The 17,336-nt window shown below is 41.4% G+C and overlaps 3 protein-coding genes across 11 annotated transcripts in view; 2 read left to right on the top strand and 1 right to left on the bottom strand.

Moving 5' to 3' along the window:
* MYH15 (myosin heavy chain 15) overlaps positions 1-2,035 on the top strand; it is a 52,518-nt gene extending 50,483 nt beyond the window's left edge. For all 3 annotated transcript variants that reach the window (XM_075168915.1, XM_075168934.1, XM_075168924.1), the window contains one exon: positions 1,825-2,035. In XM_075168915.1, the coding sequence (XP_075025016.1) occupies positions 1,825-1,842 (18 nt within the window). In that variant the 3' untranslated portion in view covers positions 1,843-2,035. The remainder of the gene's footprint in view (positions 1-1,824) is intronic.
* On the bottom strand, positions 1,091-15,363 carry HHLA2 (HHLA2 member of B7 family). Its single transcript, XM_075168948.1, is given in 8 exon segments — positions 1,091-2,852; positions 4,037-4,125; positions 6,753-7,043; positions 8,897-9,159; positions 9,619-9,946; positions 11,101-11,197; positions 12,557-12,646; positions 14,894-15,363. Coding segments are annotated over 6 exon segments (1,062 nt in total). The 5' UTR covers positions 11,165-11,197; positions 12,557-12,646; positions 14,894-15,363; the 3' UTR covers positions 1,091-2,825.
* Positions 15,364-15,565: 202 nt separating this feature from the next.
* IFT57 (intraflagellar transport 57) overlaps positions 15,566-17,336 on the top strand; it is a 37,341-nt gene continuing 35,570 nt past the window's right edge. For 4 of the 7 annotated variants that reach the window (XR_012676618.1, XM_075168854.1, XM_075168871.1 and 1 more), the window contains exon 1: positions 15,568-15,811. Coding sequence is in view for 5 of the 7 variants with exons in the window: in XM_075168854.1 (XP_075024955.1) it covers positions 15,594-15,811 (218 nt within the window). In the remaining 2 variants the exon portion in view is untranslated. Of the gene's footprint in view, positions 15,812-17,336 lie in introns of all 7 variants that reach the window. The other 3 variants (XM_075168891.1, XM_075168881.1, XR_012676617.1) reach the window with 2 other exon arrangements.

Raw genomic sequence — 17,336 nt, 5'->3', positions numbered from 1 at the left:
ACGTGACGGTTTAATACACAGTAGTGGATGCTATGTATGCAGGAAGATCTGTTACATCTCTTAAAAGTAGCATGGACTCGAATAAATTCTTGTTTACGACATTTTTTACTTTCAGTCTACCCTTTATTTTAACATTAAGGTAAGCCTTTAGGACAGCAATCTGATGCTTAGGCAAAATGAATTCTCTGTTCTCTTGATGTTGTCATTTAACCTCTGTGCTCAGCAGCTGGAAGTTTCCAGAACTGGTGATTTGGGTTTGTGGGTATTTTGCAAGGGATATTAAAAAGCTCCATCTTTTTCTCCCTCTGATGATGTAGATTTCTACGTATGTAATACAGCCTGGGGATTACTGCACTAGCAGATTGCCAGATATTTTAACATTGCTCTTTCAATGAACTTGTATAGATTCGAAGAGCTGGATGAAAAGAAAATATTAGTGATTAGTCACTTAGGTGCTGGGAAGTCATTAGTAATTAGATATATATTTGTGGTGTTTTCCACTTGAGCAGAATGGTAGCAGAATAATATTGATGAAACTAAAAGGTGCCTAAGAACTTGGTCTGGAACTGAAAGCAAACCTTTGCTTATCTATGCTTGCCTTGTGGCAACCAGGGCAAGTAAGAGTGGGGTTGTTACTTGCAGGAATGATAGAAAGAGGCCATGCTTAACATGATACAAGTTTTATGGGGGTGACAGCTCCTGAGTCAAGAGGGGAAAAAAAAAAAACTTTCTGTATAATTTTGGTATTTCTATCACACTTGATTCCAATACCTTCCTTCTCTCTTCTGTATCCACCATTCTGTGGGAGGAAACACTCCAATTTCTGCTTTTATATTGGACTAATAAAGTCACCTTTGACTGATATAAATGACTGTAGCTCCACCGTCTAGAGCAGAGCTACATTAAACTGCATGAAGATTTGGTCTCTCACACATTTACATATGACGGAAGCAGTACTGTAACTGAAGCTCAGAAGAAGTTCTGCAGCTTTTAAGAGTAAAAAATTTCCACATATTTTTCTTTAAACTATTCCAGCCTACAAAAAAAATGAAAACTCATGTAAGTTCACAAAGCCATGGCATCACACAGACACTGAAATAAGTAAACCAGGAGATTAATTTATTGTTAAAAATACTGTTAAGAGTGCTGTTTATTCCCTGTATCTTACTAGTACCCTCTTTCTGCCTCAAATATGCAAAAGTCATAGAAAAGTGGATGTCTGTTTTTATTAGTCAGACGCTAGTTTACCAATTCCAGCTCTGGCTTATAGCAGAGTATTGCACTGCCAAAAGATGAGCTCAACAGTACACGCAGAGGTGTCATCTCCACAAAAAGGGATTTGTGGCAGTAATGGCAGTAGCTACCAGGAACCGTGTTCAGGCAGTGCATGCTGTCCCAAAAGTCATGACACATCTTCTCTGTGGAGAGAAAGGCACTGGAGAGACTCCTTTAATTGCGTAGCATTAGAAATACCTTGTCTGCTGCTACAAGTACCCATGTTCCTGGAAACTCTACGAAGTGTGTGTGATTCAGAACAAACACCACCATCTATTGAAGCAGAGTTGTATAGAAGTCATCTGCTATCAAAGGGTTATATACTCTAGCATGAGGACAAGAAACCTATTGTTAGCTGTATTGTTAGCTGAAGTAAGACGGCAAAGGTTGGCTAGATTGGTGCTAGTCTATTTCAGATAAAAACTGGTAATACCAGGGAGCAGAAGCATTAGTGAAGAGAAGCTTTTGTCATTTACTTGTGAACTTACTCTAAAACCCCTTCAACACTTCCATTTTTAACAGTTGTATGCTATCTCAATTGCATTTCAGGTTCATGAAGAGGAATAAGTACAGTCCAACTGGCAGATATGAGAAGATGCTTGATATAATCAGGCACAACTGAAAGCAGATGTAGAAAATAAGCACTTACAGAAATAAACATCAAGTGAAAATCCAAAGAGACTGTATAGTGTATTCCATTCATTTCTTTGTGTTTCTATTTTGCCAGGCCCCAGGGATCAATAAAAGATTACATCTTGCCAACAGCCCACTTCATTATGTTGGAACAAATCCTAATTGGCAGATCTCTGACAAAATCAAAACCAAGGGCAAATCCAGTCATGCTTCCAAGCCTCATGTATTTCATGTGCAGATTTTTAAAGCAGCACGGATTAAACCTGTGCAGGGGGACAGCCCTTAAAGCTGGAATAACCCAGCTTCCATCTGTCCTGCCAGTCAGAGTCTGTATGCATTTTGTAGGAGAGCAGAAAGTAAACTTTTTCGTATGAACAGTGGGTCTAGAAGCTTCTACTACCACCAGCCAAAGGACTTTTGTTCGCCAGCTGCAGGAGAGACATAGGAGATGCTGTGGAGGGACATGTCCCATCAGGACTGTCTGTGGCTCAGAAATAGGATGTTCTCTTAGATCTTTTCCACTTTTAAACAGGGAAGTTGTCTTTGCTTGAAATCAAAATACTAAATGAAGTGCAAAACATTAAGCCCTCACTTTCCCTCATACTGAAAAAAAAAAAAAAATCCCTCAAAACTGAATCTTCTTCTGTGGAAACTTTTTCATCGTCCCTTCAGGATATCCAAGTTCCAATTTTTCATGCCGACTCCTCACATACAAGTGTCAATTGACTTACATTTTTTTTTTCCCTATCAGTTCTGTTGTTTGTTACTGTTGCTCAGATAATACATTTCCATGTGCCTCTTAGTGTAACTCAATAGGGAAGGTGAAGGAACTCTTTGTTCTTTTCAGCAGCAATCTCAGTAGCATCTGCCTGAGGGATCCCTGCAGACAGGGATTTTCTCCCGGTATGTCAAGGTGCTCATACGATTCCTCTTCCTCTGCATTTCTAGTCAAAACAAAAATGTTTGTAAGAACTACTGATGTGTAAAATTAATCCTCTAGTGGGAACAGAACCAGACACACTCACTATAAAGATAAGTCAGTATTTTCCATTTTAACATTAGCTGAGTAAAATAAACATCCACATAACAGTCCAGAAACGTTCCTGTTTCTTCCATTTAGTCCTCCATCAATGTAACTGGAGCTGAGTTAATCTGTAAGCTGTTCCACTTCCTCTGATTATGATACGTTAAAGGTCTCAACAGGTGCCAAGATAAATGAATCTTGCTTAAATTCTTTAAACTAAACAGCTGCATCTCAAAAGTATGTTATCATCTCTAAAGCACGTTAGCTTTAAAATTGACTAATAAGCATGCAAGTGAATCTCTAAGTGAGAGAAAAATGAAAGAAGACTGAGTCTCAATCATTTTAGAGTTGTCTTTCTGGTGTGTTCTTGTCGAACCTCACCTCATAGTAACCATTGTAAAACATCTCCCGAAGCATACCAAATTCAGGGTGTGACAAAATCTTAAGGTCTAGGGAGTTTGAAGGTTTATCTCTCCATGGATAGGGCTGTACTGTCAGACACAGAAAGATGTACCCTAAGGACTAAGAGTCACAGTTCGTTTTTTAAGGATACTCACCACAAATGCAGAGGGAGGAGACACAATACTGTAAGACAGAGCCAGCCTATTACAAATGCACAAGAATAAAATGCATCCACTTGAAGATGCTGTACTCTAGTAAATAGAAGATGTGTAGAGAGATGAGATCAGGGACCATACGGTTATAACAGTCTCCTAAACAAAGCAAGTAGTATAACTTTTCACACTGAAGTTTTGGTGAGCTTTGACATCATTGAATATAATTGAAATAGTAATTTAAGCCCTAATGAAGACTAGGTATGTGCCTTCTCTGAGGGACTCCATGTTTTGGTTTGGGGTTTTTTTGGTCTAAAACACAAGTGAGAGAAAATTAACCAGTTTGATTGTTTTTAAAGCAAGTTACCAGAAAGTATTGGTGAAGGTTAACCAACTTTCTCATCTTTTTATAGAGCACAGGAGAGCATCTGGTCAAGGGAAGGTCATGTTAACATTGTTACAACCAAAATACTACTTGGTCAAACATTCAAGGTCTGGATTTAAGCTTAATAGTTCCTTTAAAAATAAATCCCCTAATGATTTTACATACCTTGAACCAGACCCAGAAACAGACTCCTGCTACCAGCACCAGTGCAGCGATCACTCCCAGGACAATTTTCCCGGTGTTATCTGAATTTTCTTTAAAAATACAAATTCCAAAAAGTTTACAGAAGTGCTTTATATCATAAATTAAATGTTCGCTATTGTTCAATAAGTATATCAAAGCTATGATTTTTCTCTTATTTATTATCTAAAAGCTATGATTTATGGAGAATGTCTCAGTTTCTTTTTAATGTTACTAAATTACAACAATGTTCAAGATACTTGACCCATACTATAAGACTTTAAAGTGATACTTTAATGACTTAGGTGTGAATAGCTGAAAGCAGATTATTTTACTTAATTGTGCTGATAGAAAATTCCACGTGTGCTCATGTAATATGATTTGACGACTTCTTAATACAAGTCCCATTTAAAAACAATCAACTGCCCAGTATGGTAAACACTGCCTCCAGGCACAGTGCTCTCAGTGCCATTAACAATACTGCTGATTTCCAGTAGAACAACTCACTAAGCGTTATCCAGCCAAGACCATAGATTTCATGATTTATGTTGTGAAATCTTTGCAACTTTCATCTAAAACGTTTCCCAACCTCATGATGCAACCATGCAATCCAGGTGGGCACAAGAAACACCACATCCTCAGGTGGGTGGTAACAATGGATTCCACAGGAGATAAGAGACCGTCTAGCAGAGGCTGGTCCTGCACGGCACCAAGCATCTCATTATGCCAGCCAATTTCAACAACGTGAGAACACTCAGACCCAGAGGACTCATTCCTTTAAGTACGGTTCTTCTACTTCAGACTTCCTTTCCCCTGCTGCGTCTTGTCCAAAGAGTTTGAAAAATTCTACACTCCTCTGGAAACTCCCTATGGATGTCTAGCAAACAGTTCAAAAATGAGAACTACCAAAACAGAGCATTTAACCTAATCATTGTCTTTAGCTTGGCTCTGTCCCCACATGCAGACCTATATTTACATCTTGTCAGTTCCTTTGATAGAGCAGCTTTAAGCTGCAACCTTTCTTTACACAGAGAAGGCCTCCAAAATGATTGTAAATTGATCTCACTTCCCCCCTTAAAGGTCTCCTTTCCAGTGGCGCTCAGAAATCTTTCTGATGGTTGAGCAGCTGGTGTGCTATGATCACTATCCAACATACTGATCTAGCTCGTTCCCTTAAGCCCTACTGCCTCTATCTGCTTATCTGCTTTCAGCCTGCGCTGCCACAGAGATGCTAACCTCTCTGGTAAGTGTCTTCTCTGTTCCGTACAACGTAGTTCTGGTCCACGAGTAGGAAAATTCTGTGAGCGGCACAGTAATTTAGCCACTAAAGAGGGGATTTGTATCACCTATGGCTATTTTAAGATCCATCTGCAGAGAGCAGCTAGAGAAAGGCATTTGCAGAGGATGAGCCAGATCATATCCGGACTGAAGAGGTGCGTGTGTCTGTCTCCAGTAAAAGTCCAGGGAGACTGATGGACTTGTGCACGTAAGTTAGGAGCATCAGTTAAGTGTGTAACTCCTTGGAGGTTTTCAATGCTCTCCACTTCAGAGGCACAATATTAGGTTTACAGGATAAGGAAGATCATGCTGGAATGTGAGCTGCAAGGAAGTGTGTTTGTCTGACTTAACCGTTTTCTTTAATCTAACTCTCCTCCTTCAGATTGCATATAGCCACTGCCATTTAAAACACACCCTACATCAAGTTTTCAGACTGAAACTAAGCTATCATGGGGGAGTGGGGAGAAAGGAAGACAAAAACATGCAGTTGTTATCACTTATTCTAGCCCCTTTTCTGCCATGTTGCTCTATTTTTCATATCCTACTGGCTTGTTTCAAGTTGTTTTCTTTCTTAAAAAAAAGAAATGAGGTGCCCTATATTAGTTCTCAGTCTTTTAGATGATTGTATTTAATTGCGTAAAATGCCTATGTGCTACTGTTTGAATGGTTTTTTTCCTCCTCCCTTTGTACTGAGATTTAAGGAGGCTGCATCCCAAACAGCATACCATTTTTGAACAAATCTGTAATTTGTTTGCATTATAATTGTAGAAAGCTGGAGTAAATTTTTTTTAGCCTTCGGTAAGGGTTTTCAATAGATAGAAAAGTTAATCAGTAAGTGTCCTTGAAACTGGAGACAATGAAATAACTGTAACTAAGACTTCAGAGTTGGAAATTTACTACAGTTCATAAAAACACAGGCATGCGTATAAACATATATATCTCCAGGTCTAAAAAAGGCCTGCTGTGTAGAATTAAAGCTTTGAAAATAACAACTGTGCGCTCTCCTCAACAAGGTTTCTTCTGCAAGCACATTTATACCACGTCTTTGGGCTTCCCTTCATGTCCCTGCTACCTTTAAAGACCGTATTTGCTATTAGCAGAGCATTTAGGACATGATTCTGAGAGTTTCCCTGTGCCCTCAGCTCTGAGAGCAGTTGGTGGCAACTGAGGGCAGCCACTGACTTTGAGACCCTTGCCACAACAAGCTGCTAATTGAAAAAAAGAAACTTTAAGTCTTTAAATAAATACATGTTAGGTAATCTTTTTTTCCTGGGACAACAATAATAAAATACCTCTTCTACCCACCTGTACTTATTACACAAGATGATTTTTCTCAGTATTTTGCAGATTTCTGACTGACCCTTTGGCTCTGCATTCCCCTGACTGGTCCCCATCCTCCAAAATGGAAAGAGTGGCAACTTACCAACTTGCAAAGTTCCCACAGTAAGTTTTGTGTAGTCAGGGGTTGAAATATTACACAGATATTCTCCACTGTCGTCTGCAGTAAGATCATGCAACATCAGTGAAAAGTCATTTTGGTTAATCTGGACTCGAGGCTGGTAAGAGTGAGATGTACCATTGAAGGAGGCCAGGACTGAGATCACTGCATTTCTGTTTAATATCCAGACAACACTGAAACCTTCAGTGCTTGCAGTGTCATTGCTGTATTCACAACGAATTGCAGTGCTACTTCCTTCCACGTGAGACAGTTAGTCTGAAGCAGATAATTGAAGAACCCTCTGCAATTTTTTTGGAAAATACTGGGAAGGTTATTCAGATATTTTCTGATTTTTTTCTGAAGTCTGATACTACTGTGGACGAATATAAAAACATATTTCACTATTTTGATATCATATTCAAACATCACAGTATGCTTCCAGAAGCATCTGAAGATTTTAAAAGCAAACCTATCTTACATTAAAAAAATAAAAATATCTAATTGGTATTAGCTATACTTACGAAAATTATTTTGTTTTCGTTTGCCTATTTCTCCTCTAACTGGGGGGCTCATTAATAAAAGTGATTCAGCCTAGTCTAAGTTACGGTGTAAAGTAGCATGAAATTCCACATGTTGGGAGCAGAGAGAAAATGCAACTAATTAGATACCCTTTTGCTTTAAATATGCAGGTAAAACTATTACAACATAATTTAATTAAAAGAATAAAAAGATTGTATTTACTTAGAAATAACTTTCAGCTATGGTGGACTTAAGCACTTCACCTGTCTGTGTGGAACACTTACAATTAATGAATAGCTTTAAAAAAAAGGAAGGGGAAGGAAAGAGCGGGTAAGTGGAACTAATAGCTAATGTATAAAATACTAATATAAGACAAATTAATATCCTAGCACAACTATCAATTTGACAGCAGGGATTTGCTGCAAAGGAAGGAAAAACAGAGACGGTTGTGGTGGCTGGCGGTCTGCTGGAGAAGAAACTAATACGTTATTTTGACATGGTATAACCATGGTTGGATTCTGTTTGTGGGACTGAATGAACAGAGACGTGGGGCTGAAAACCATGAGGACAAAATAAAACAAAACTGTACCCCACACTGCTATTATATAAGGAAAAGGAAAGCAGTATATTTTCAACATGTTCCAGTGAGAGGATAGACAGATGCAAACAAAAGTGTAATGAAATGTACCTTTTTCTCTTGTGGATCTTAAGGATAGATTAACAAAATAGACACTTACAGTGCACTTCTTACCTACTATGATGCCATACTTGAAAACTTCCATATTGTAAGCTATTGTACGTAAATTAGGAACTGCACTCTTGTTCTGAAGCATATGCAGTGAATAGGAACTGACAGTGTCTGGGTACACTTTAGGGGGAAATCAGGGCGATGGAAGCAGCCATGCACATCTCACAAGGGAATTGCTCTTGATCCAATTAAAAAATATTTCCTAAGAAACAAGAGAGGTTGAAAAGTACCAGTTATTTAATTGAACTGAAAATCAGGAGGAGGACAAAATGGAGAGTTGAAATTTCATAGCCCTGTTTTTCCTTAAGCAACAAAATGAGCTGCTGTTTGCTCAAATGCAAGCTTGCTGCTCTCCACTCCCATGCATCCCCAGCACTCAACCCGAGCACTTAAGAATGCACTTGAAGAGAAGTACAATGAAAGCATCAAACGGTACTGAAAAAACTCTCACAAAAGATGGGGAATGGACTGAGTAAGGCGCATACGCATCTAGAGCAGCAGGCAAACTTTCCCCTCCCTCATATAACCCACAGGTTCACTAAGGTTTCCATGTATTTTGTCCGAGTTCATTCTTTTCTTGATAGAGTGTAAAGTTTGATTATTATGCACCTCTTGAAATATGAAACTGATATGGAAAAAATGTTCAGAGTAAAGTTAACTGACAGAAGTGTGAGCTACCCCCCCTTATCCCTACTTCTTGGATGCTGCTTTGTAACAAATAAGCTTCAAAGAGGAAGGTGCACCCTTTTGCACCATCCCATATCCATGTTGCCCCACTGCAGAAATACCGTATTTAATTTGGCTCTGAAACCAGCTGTGACATTCAGTAACGATGCAGGAAGAGACTTCCATTCATTCCTACCTTGCATCTTCCATTCAGCAGCCCACTCTTCATGAGGGAGATGAATATGACAGTACTAAGGATCAGCTGTGTTTATAATGTTCTGGTCACTTCTAAGAGAATAGAGAACTCCATCGCTGGTTTCCTGCCAATCTGTTTCTTGGATGGATGTATTGCCTTGTACCCAAGATATACGTGGTGCTGGATAAGTGAGAAAGGCATAGCACTTCAGCATCCTTTCTGTGTCTGTCTTTTGGTATTCCAGTGCATAATAAGAGGAAACTGTAGATTAAAAGAAAAATTTAAAAATCAACCCTACTACCTTCAAAATCCTTTTTAACTCGAAGTGATTGGTCTTTTGAAATAACATTGGGGAGAATAAACATAACTGAGAACAAAATTTAATCTGTGTTTGATTTCAGAAGAAAGCATAGCATTACTTACTGTCAATACCAGAGTCTGTACTGTTCTGAGGAGCCACATGAAGTTTTAAAACTCAAGTATACTACCTAGTTACCCTTTAGAAATCACGGTGCAGTAAGTTACGAGAACAAGTGCTGCACTGAAATTTTTCAATTCATGTTACAATGTTTCACCAGAGAAAATTAATTGTCTGATAATACTATCAGGCCCAAACAGCGCTTTGTTGCATTGGAGGATTTTGATTCCATGTGAGAAATAACACAAGAAAATCTGTTGGTGTAATCCCATTTCCACTGGTGTGATCCAAGCACTTCTAATATCTTACTGACCTCTTATGCGGTGTGACTTCCACTTCTGTTTTAGTTTGCTGTGTTCCCACATAGCAGTTATAAGAGCCCTCATCAGTCACGGTCAAGTTACTAAGTTACAAGGAGGCATTTCCACCAGGAATGTTTTCGTGGAAAAGTTGTGTTCTGTGTCTGTAATCCGGATCTTGTCTTTCCAGCTGATCACTCTGGTAGTAGTAGCTGTGCACATTTTTGTCCCCTTTCTTCCAGTAAATTACTTCATCATCCCCAGGTGGGAAAGGACAAGTGAGGATGCAATCCTTGGAAAACAGCCCCGTTACTGTTTCCTGTTCTGTAAAACCTAAAGCCCATAAGTACAAATGAATAAGTTAAATCTAGTCTACAATCATATTTCTGCCCCTCCTTATCCCTGACAAAAAAATGCACTGATAGGCAGCACATTCCAACCAAGCATGCCAACAGCTCTTCCACAGCTTTTCTGTAGCGTGTGTCTCTGGGACAGCAAGGGTCTTCATTCAGTTTAATCAATATTATATCGCAGAGCTCTGGTCTTTGAACTTATAATCAGTTTAAGTAGATATTGTGAGTAAGCACCTACATATTCAAATCAGCACACTGCCACCTTAGCACCTGAGCTTCGAATGCTTTTCCAAAAGCACCACCTTCAACCTCGAAACCTTTTGAGCTGCAGCTTGCTACTTGCTCAGATGTTCATAGTGCCATGTTGCAACGACTCCGGTTACCAATAACCTCACATAGTGCCAAGCAGTTGTACCATCACAGAAAAAAAGGACGTGATGGTGCAACCAACAGGAAGGACAGAACTTTTTGAAACAGCTTCACCACCACATATAGTGCCAGGGAGCTCTGTCCCAGCCCCCAGAGGTAATTAAGGATTCCTTAAAATTAATTCACAAAAGTGGTAACATCTGATTGCTGTTAACATTTAATTTAGGCCTTGCTGGTGTAAAAGTACTATTTTAAATGAATTTTTTGAAAACTGATTGCATTAACTTAGCATTGTCCTATGGACCTTCTTGGCAAGGTCAGGCAACCTGTTAGGCTGGTAGCGAGTGTCCCACTGCAGCTGTCTTCTCGGAAATTTTGATGTCCTCTCCAGCTCAGCTGTCAGGGCAATCCGGATGACTTTTCCTCAGCCACCTCAGTGCAAAGTCAACCAATGTACTTCAAACCATTTTCAGTACAAACTGACAACTACTGCCTGCTGAGCAGTCACACAACGCACTCCACCAGCCAAGCCATGGGGCACAAACGTGGGCAGGTAACAGTTTGGGTGCTCAACGTGCTCAGTGGCCATGGCCATCCATGCAGCCATCTTCCAAACAGTCGTCTTTTGCTTTGGGAGTGTTTTACGTTATCCCAAATCAATTCTTTACCATTAATAAACAGTGTTTGAATAAATTAATTCCCCCTATTAAAAAATGAGTAATAATTATCTTATTATTTTTCATAAACAAGAGAGCTAAAACCTACTCCAAAGTGTAGCATCTATGTGCAATAAATAGATGAGAAGAGATGGTATTTTCTGTCCCTTCATGTCTTCTTTGGTTCATAGTAGACTCATGTCAATCTGACAACATAAAAGGAGGGGAGAAAACCTGTTTAAACGCAGGTAAAAGACGTACTCTAATTATATGATTTGCTTTGTACAGTTTATTAAGGACTGTAGGCCTTTGTATCATGTCTTTTGTTTGCAACAGTCTTGGCTCAGATTTTTGGCTTTAAGGTCATTATGTAATACTATACATTTCAGAATGGTTTAGGCTCTCTCATTACCATGTAACCCTTTGCAGATTGATACTTTGTTTATTTTTAATAAATAGAAAGTGTTTACCCTCAGCATTCTTGCAGGGCTAGGGAACATCAATCTTCATCATTCATGAACAGGATACCAAGGAAAAATGGTCAAGTATAATTTCCGAAAGGACATAAGATGTCCCTTGTCAAGCCAGATTTTTCTACTTCCTAACATATATTTCTGATTACTGCAACATTTGACTTTCTGAGGTGAGAAATTTGCCTGCATTTGCAAATATTACAAATTCAAAGAACTTTTAACACTTTACACTTCACCAGATCAAAAGGGCATCAGCTGAACTTCCAAAAACGTCTGTATGGATGTCTAGGGTAGGAATGCAATGGAGGAGGAGGTTCTCCCATCATACCTTCTGGTTTGTCAATGAACTGGAAGCTCTTGTGCACAATGAAAAAAGAATAATCTTACTGTAATCGTTAGACCACACTCTTCTTCCACCCAGGCACACTATTCTGAAATACAGCGTACCGCAGTGGATAAATTACCTCATGAATCAAATAGTTTGAAAAGAGTCTAAAGAGCTTCCCCTAGTCCTTTTCCTCTCCCCAAAGGACAGATATAGGCACCATTCCTGACTTACACAGGGCACAGGTTTAGCCAAGCTGGCCAGCCAGTTCTTTTAATATTTTAATGAATAATTTTGACTGGTATGCGTCACTGTATTTGTGGTGGATGTGAATCTTGTATCCCAAAGATTTTTGCATGTTATTTCTTTTGTAAAGCTAGTGTGATTATTTTATGTATTCTCACTTTTCTATTAGGGAAAAAACCCAACAGAGGGACACTAAAATATTAAAACCTGAGGCAGAGATGATGCAAGAGTAAAACAAACAGTTATGATATATATTTTTGCTCCATGTTAGCAGCAATTGCCAGTATCTGCTGCCTTTTCCTCCTTGCCTTGGCAAGTGGTGTACATCATGTTTTGTTGGATTTTTTGCTCATTTGTCCATTGCTTCCAATTTGATTAATACAATATATTGTGCTTGATGTTTGAATTTCAGAAACTGCAATCAACACTACATTTCCCTTAGTGGGTGATCTGCCACGTTTAATAGACAGCCTGTGCAGTTTGGCAGTGACACTCTGAGAGTAACATGGTTCCAACAGTACCTCTGCGATGCCTTTGGGGGCTGCATCAAGGAGCAAAGCCTGGACGCGAAGGCTACCTCGCATCTTCTAGCTGTACTCCATAACGCCATACTGAAATACAGAACTATAACTGGTTATCTGAAAATGTTCACGTTAAGCACAAATCTTAGCTTTGGATTTTCCCATCGTAGTGTGTTGAGAAAAACGTTTGTTGGTCTGTAGAAAAACCTGAGGAGTGCAGGCTCTGGCCAGTCGTCTTTTCAGCAGGTCTGGGGTCTTACAGGCATAAAGTATATGTATGCTGATAGTTAAGAGTCACACTGCAAACTACAAATAAACATGCTTTTCCTGTTTGTTACAGACCTAAATGGCACAACCAAGAAATCATGGCCTAAGGCTTTGTAATGAAATATCAATACGAAATTATTTATACAAACAGCATACAACTAGAATTAAGATCACTATAGTCATGTCAGCTACTGATGCTTTAGTTTTCAGGACACTTATTTCATATAGAACCACCACAGGCTCAACTGGGCCGCAGCTCAGTCAGGGTTTCTGAGAGCAAGGCAAGGCACTAAAATGCATCTTCCAAAACATACAGCAAAGTCAAGCACTGAACAACTCAGTGGTAGGGGCAACACTGCACTTGCTTTGGCCACTATAGGAAACGAACATCAGACGGCACATGCTTTCTTTTTCTTCTGTTAGTCAGTGACCAAAACACATGTCCTACATCCTGCATCATCTTTGAACTTTGCATTCGATCTGAACCCTGATGAGAGCACTCCCCTAGCATACAGGCGTCAGGATCAATCTCTGCTCAGTGAACTTTCCTCTGTGACCCACTTTGAAAGCAGCCACGCATATTGTAATATTCTCCTATCTCTGTCAAACAAAAGTTATTTATTCTGTAATAAAAAGGATTCTGATTAATTCCTTTTCAAGGTAACTTAACAACAGCTCTTTTCAAGCACACACACTTAAAAGGACTGGAAATGCCCGAGGATTTCAAGTTTTACCAACAAGCAAACAAGAAAAACAAATGTGTAAAGTTCTAAAAAACCCATGTTAATCACATACTGCTAAAATCTCATACTAGCCACAATGATACTAGCTTTCCCCACTGAATCTTCAGAAGGCATTTTCTGTAGTAGAAAAGAGAACTAATTCTCCACCTCCCCCCAATGAAACCCTTACAACTTAAATGCTAACTCCATAGTTCAATTGTTGAGAAATACTCCCAAAAGAAGAAGGTTCCCACATTCTAAACATCCAAAATTGTCTTAGAAAGTAGTTCAAAAATACTGTGTTTTACTTCAATATACACATATCATATTCCCCACCTCCCCCACCCTGTATACTTTTAACACCGTAGAGCTGTTATGTCAGGGGTTTTTTAACTCTTCTGATTTCACAAGTAGTCAAAAAATTCAGAGTCTTGTTGTTTCAGGTGTTTCTTGCAGGCAGGATTTTTATACATATATATATATAAAAATAAAACAAATATACAGCTCTCCCGAAGTCATGGAACTTTAGCTCTTCCCTGCTCCTTCCACAGCCACACCTACACATACTAGAGCTCAAGGATTTAACATGCAAATTCATTCCTGTCCCACAAATGAAAGCAGTTGTTTCTGTAGTGTGAACCATGTTTCTATACATGTGAAGCTTCCACACCTTTTGCATTCACTTCTCCCTCTTTGGGCTTAAAAAGCTTTTTCTCTTAACCATTTCTTTTGCCTGGCTTTGTTGAACAAAGTCTTTAATGATAACACCTAAGCTGTAACTGAGTAACAGAAGAAATCAGTTATTGTCAGAAATGTGATTTCTACAGCAGTGGTGATGCCGCTTGGGGATCATGCTTGGCCATTACAAGAGAATGAGCACTGCAACTGCAGTAGAGACTAGCAATTCTCTTACTAAGGCAGAGCGTAGGAACCTGACGCAGGGAGCGAGGTAAATTCTGTATGGGCACAGGACAAAAAGAACCTAAAATACAAATTATAATGCCACACTTCTCAGAAAGCTGATAATCTGAAACAAGAACAGTAGGTGCCTTGGGCTGTCTGCAGGGTTAGGTAATTATTTTTTAACAAGATTTCACTAGCGCTTCGTTTTCTCTGGCCAATCCAAGCCTTTTGTGTACTATTTCGTTTCCAGTAGAAGAAACTGATAGAACGACTCAAGTATTTTAGGAAAGAGGACTTACATAAAACCAAAAAACATGTAGGAAGAAGTGAAGGAAGCGGTGTCTGTCCTCAAAGACCCTTGCTGGTGTTAGCAGTACACAGGTGAGGTGTTTCTCCTGCATTCCTGGGAGAACCAGCTTTCTCACCCGCTCTTTTCCCCACCTACCCGCAGCAGTTCCAGCTGGCAGTTGCAGCTGATCTCCAGCTACAACTCCTCTGCTCACAAGACTTACTCTTCCATACATCCAGCTGCAAACTGCTGCACCTCAGGCCATGAGCTTTGCTATCAGCAGTTATACTTGCTGCCTCGTCTCAGCCTGCATGGTGCAATGTGTTCACAGCTTAGTATTAAATCGGGTAAACATTTAACTGAGGAACCAACACGAAAGCCCCATGCTTACGCACACAAGCCCAAGGTTGAGCTACCCGTCAGGCAGAGGAGAGCAGCAAAACTTTAAGAAATACAACCCCCGCGTGTTGAAGGGTGACTGCGGGCCGAGTCCCACACCGTGAGGCTTTATCCGCTGCAAGCAGTGTGAAAGGAGACACCCCTGCCCGCCCCAGGCTCCGCAGGACCCTGCCAGCCCGCGCCAGCTCCTGGAGCAAAATAACAGCGCCATCTTCCCCACCCCCCGAGGCCTCCGTCTCCATGGTTACTGAGCGGAAGTGACGAAACCCTATGGAGCGTTGATTGGATGTTGACCTGGCATGCCTCGTCGTCATTGGTGGCTCGAGCTGGACAGGCGGGGCTTCTCGGCGCCCCGAGCGCGTGTGATTGGGGCAGGAGGTGGGTTTCGAGGCCGAGGCAGGTGGGGATTGGTAGGGCCGGTTGCCACGGTTACGGGTGGCGGCGGCCGGGCTCCAAGATGGCGGAGGAGGCTGCGGAGGGCGGCGGGACCAGGCGCGGGGCGGCGGCGTGGGAGCGGGAGCGGGAGCGGGACGAGGAGGGGGCGGCGGCGGCGGAGCGGGGCCCGGGCGCGGCCTATCATATGTTCGTGCTGATGGAGGACCTGCTGGACAAGCTGAAGCTGCTGAGCTACGAGGAGGAGGCGCTGCGGCGCCACAACATGCGGCCACTCTCCAGGTGCTCCTCGCCCGCTCCGCCGGGCGGCTGGCGCCCGGGGGCGCCGAAGGCCCTGGGGAGGGCGGCGGCGGCGGCCTCGCCCGGAAGACGTTCGCGTCGCTGTGGGCGGGGGGCCGGCTGGGGCCGGGGGGTCGCGCCGCATGGTAGGAAGCTCCACGCTTGAGGGTCCGTAGCCGCCACGGCTGCAGCGAGAGGCGTCAGACGTGTACCGCGGGTGGGCGCGTCTGGGTGCTAACCCAGAGCGTTAGCAGGAAGAAATCCCAGCGGGCGGTTACGCCCCTGCGGTCAGGGATTAGGGCAGGAAGGCTGGCTCTCAGATGGCAAGATGCCTGGGTCAAGTAAAAACCAGTCGACTGCACAGCTTCCCGTATGGTCTGGAAGCTTTCAAAACGGGAAGCCCCTCTGTGGGCTGAGATGTGATAAGTGAATGGTCACTTGACCTTCCCTGCCCCCAGGAGATACACTGGCGTGCAAACATTCAAACTCAAGTTATCTGCAAAAAATAATTCTACCCTAAGTGAATTTCTTGTATTCAGGGTAACTATTTGTGGGGGATGTGTATGTGTAAGGGGGCTTGGAGCCATTGTTTTTAAGTCTGTTTTTTCATATCTAATAAGCATTTGTTTCATATGTAACAATTTTTTTTTTTTTAAATTATGCTGGGAGGCAGGAAGCTTGGGAAACAGGACCAGTGTGCTCCCAACATCCACCTGCCCAATTAACTTTCAAATCCATCCATCAGTTTCAACCAGGTTGCACACCAGCATACCACGCAGTTAGGCTTTCTGTAAGCAACAGTTTGATAGGGGAAAAAACCATAGTCCAAATTATTCTCTTGCTGGGAGGGAGGCTCAAGTATGAGCTCAGTGGCTGTAAGCTGTTTTTAGCCAGCTGTTGGACCATCAGTATATTTGGAGCAGGGAAGCAAACCTTTGTCCACCTTAGCAAGCAGTGGTGTCTGTAAGGGGAAGAGTTTGGTTCCAAGTATCCAGTGTGCACATGATTTATATTTTGGGGGGACTAACTGTGGTCTGATTTTGTGGACTGAATTCTCCTTAGGACCACATCTTTCAATTTAGTGTGATCCAAAATAGATACAGTTTGTGTACGTTGCTCTCTAAAGTGACCCAAAGCACAGCAGGTGAGGATGGGTGGAAGGATCGCTTCAAAAACATGCTCCTGATCTGAGCTTACGCACTGATTTAGGTACACCGGCCTCTTGCCGCTCTTGAGGAATATGGGAAGGGGAAGAGGTTTGGGGAACTTTGGAGCAAAAGGAACTGGATGTATTGCTGTTGTCAGGAAGAATATTTGGGGATGTTAAGAAGGGAACAGGAGGTGAGGTTACTGTGGTATAATGGCATGGATGAGGACAATACGCAGAAAGAGGACACATCTCTTCAGGCAATGAGGCTTCAGTAAATTTGTTCTCCCCTCCTCAAGGAAGTGCCATGCAAGTTTTCATGCGGTCACTTGATGCAATTTTTTTTTTTTTTAGATTTATTTTTAAAGAGGTATAATCATA

This window comes from Calonectris borealis, chromosome 1, assembly GCF_964195595.1.
Source record: "Calonectris borealis chromosome 1, bCalBor7.hap1.2, whole genome shotgun sequence".
NCBI lineage: Eukaryota > Metazoa > Chordata > Aves > Procellariiformes > Procellariidae > Calonectris > Calonectris borealis.
This window is presented reverse-complemented; position numbering and strand designations above follow the sequence as displayed.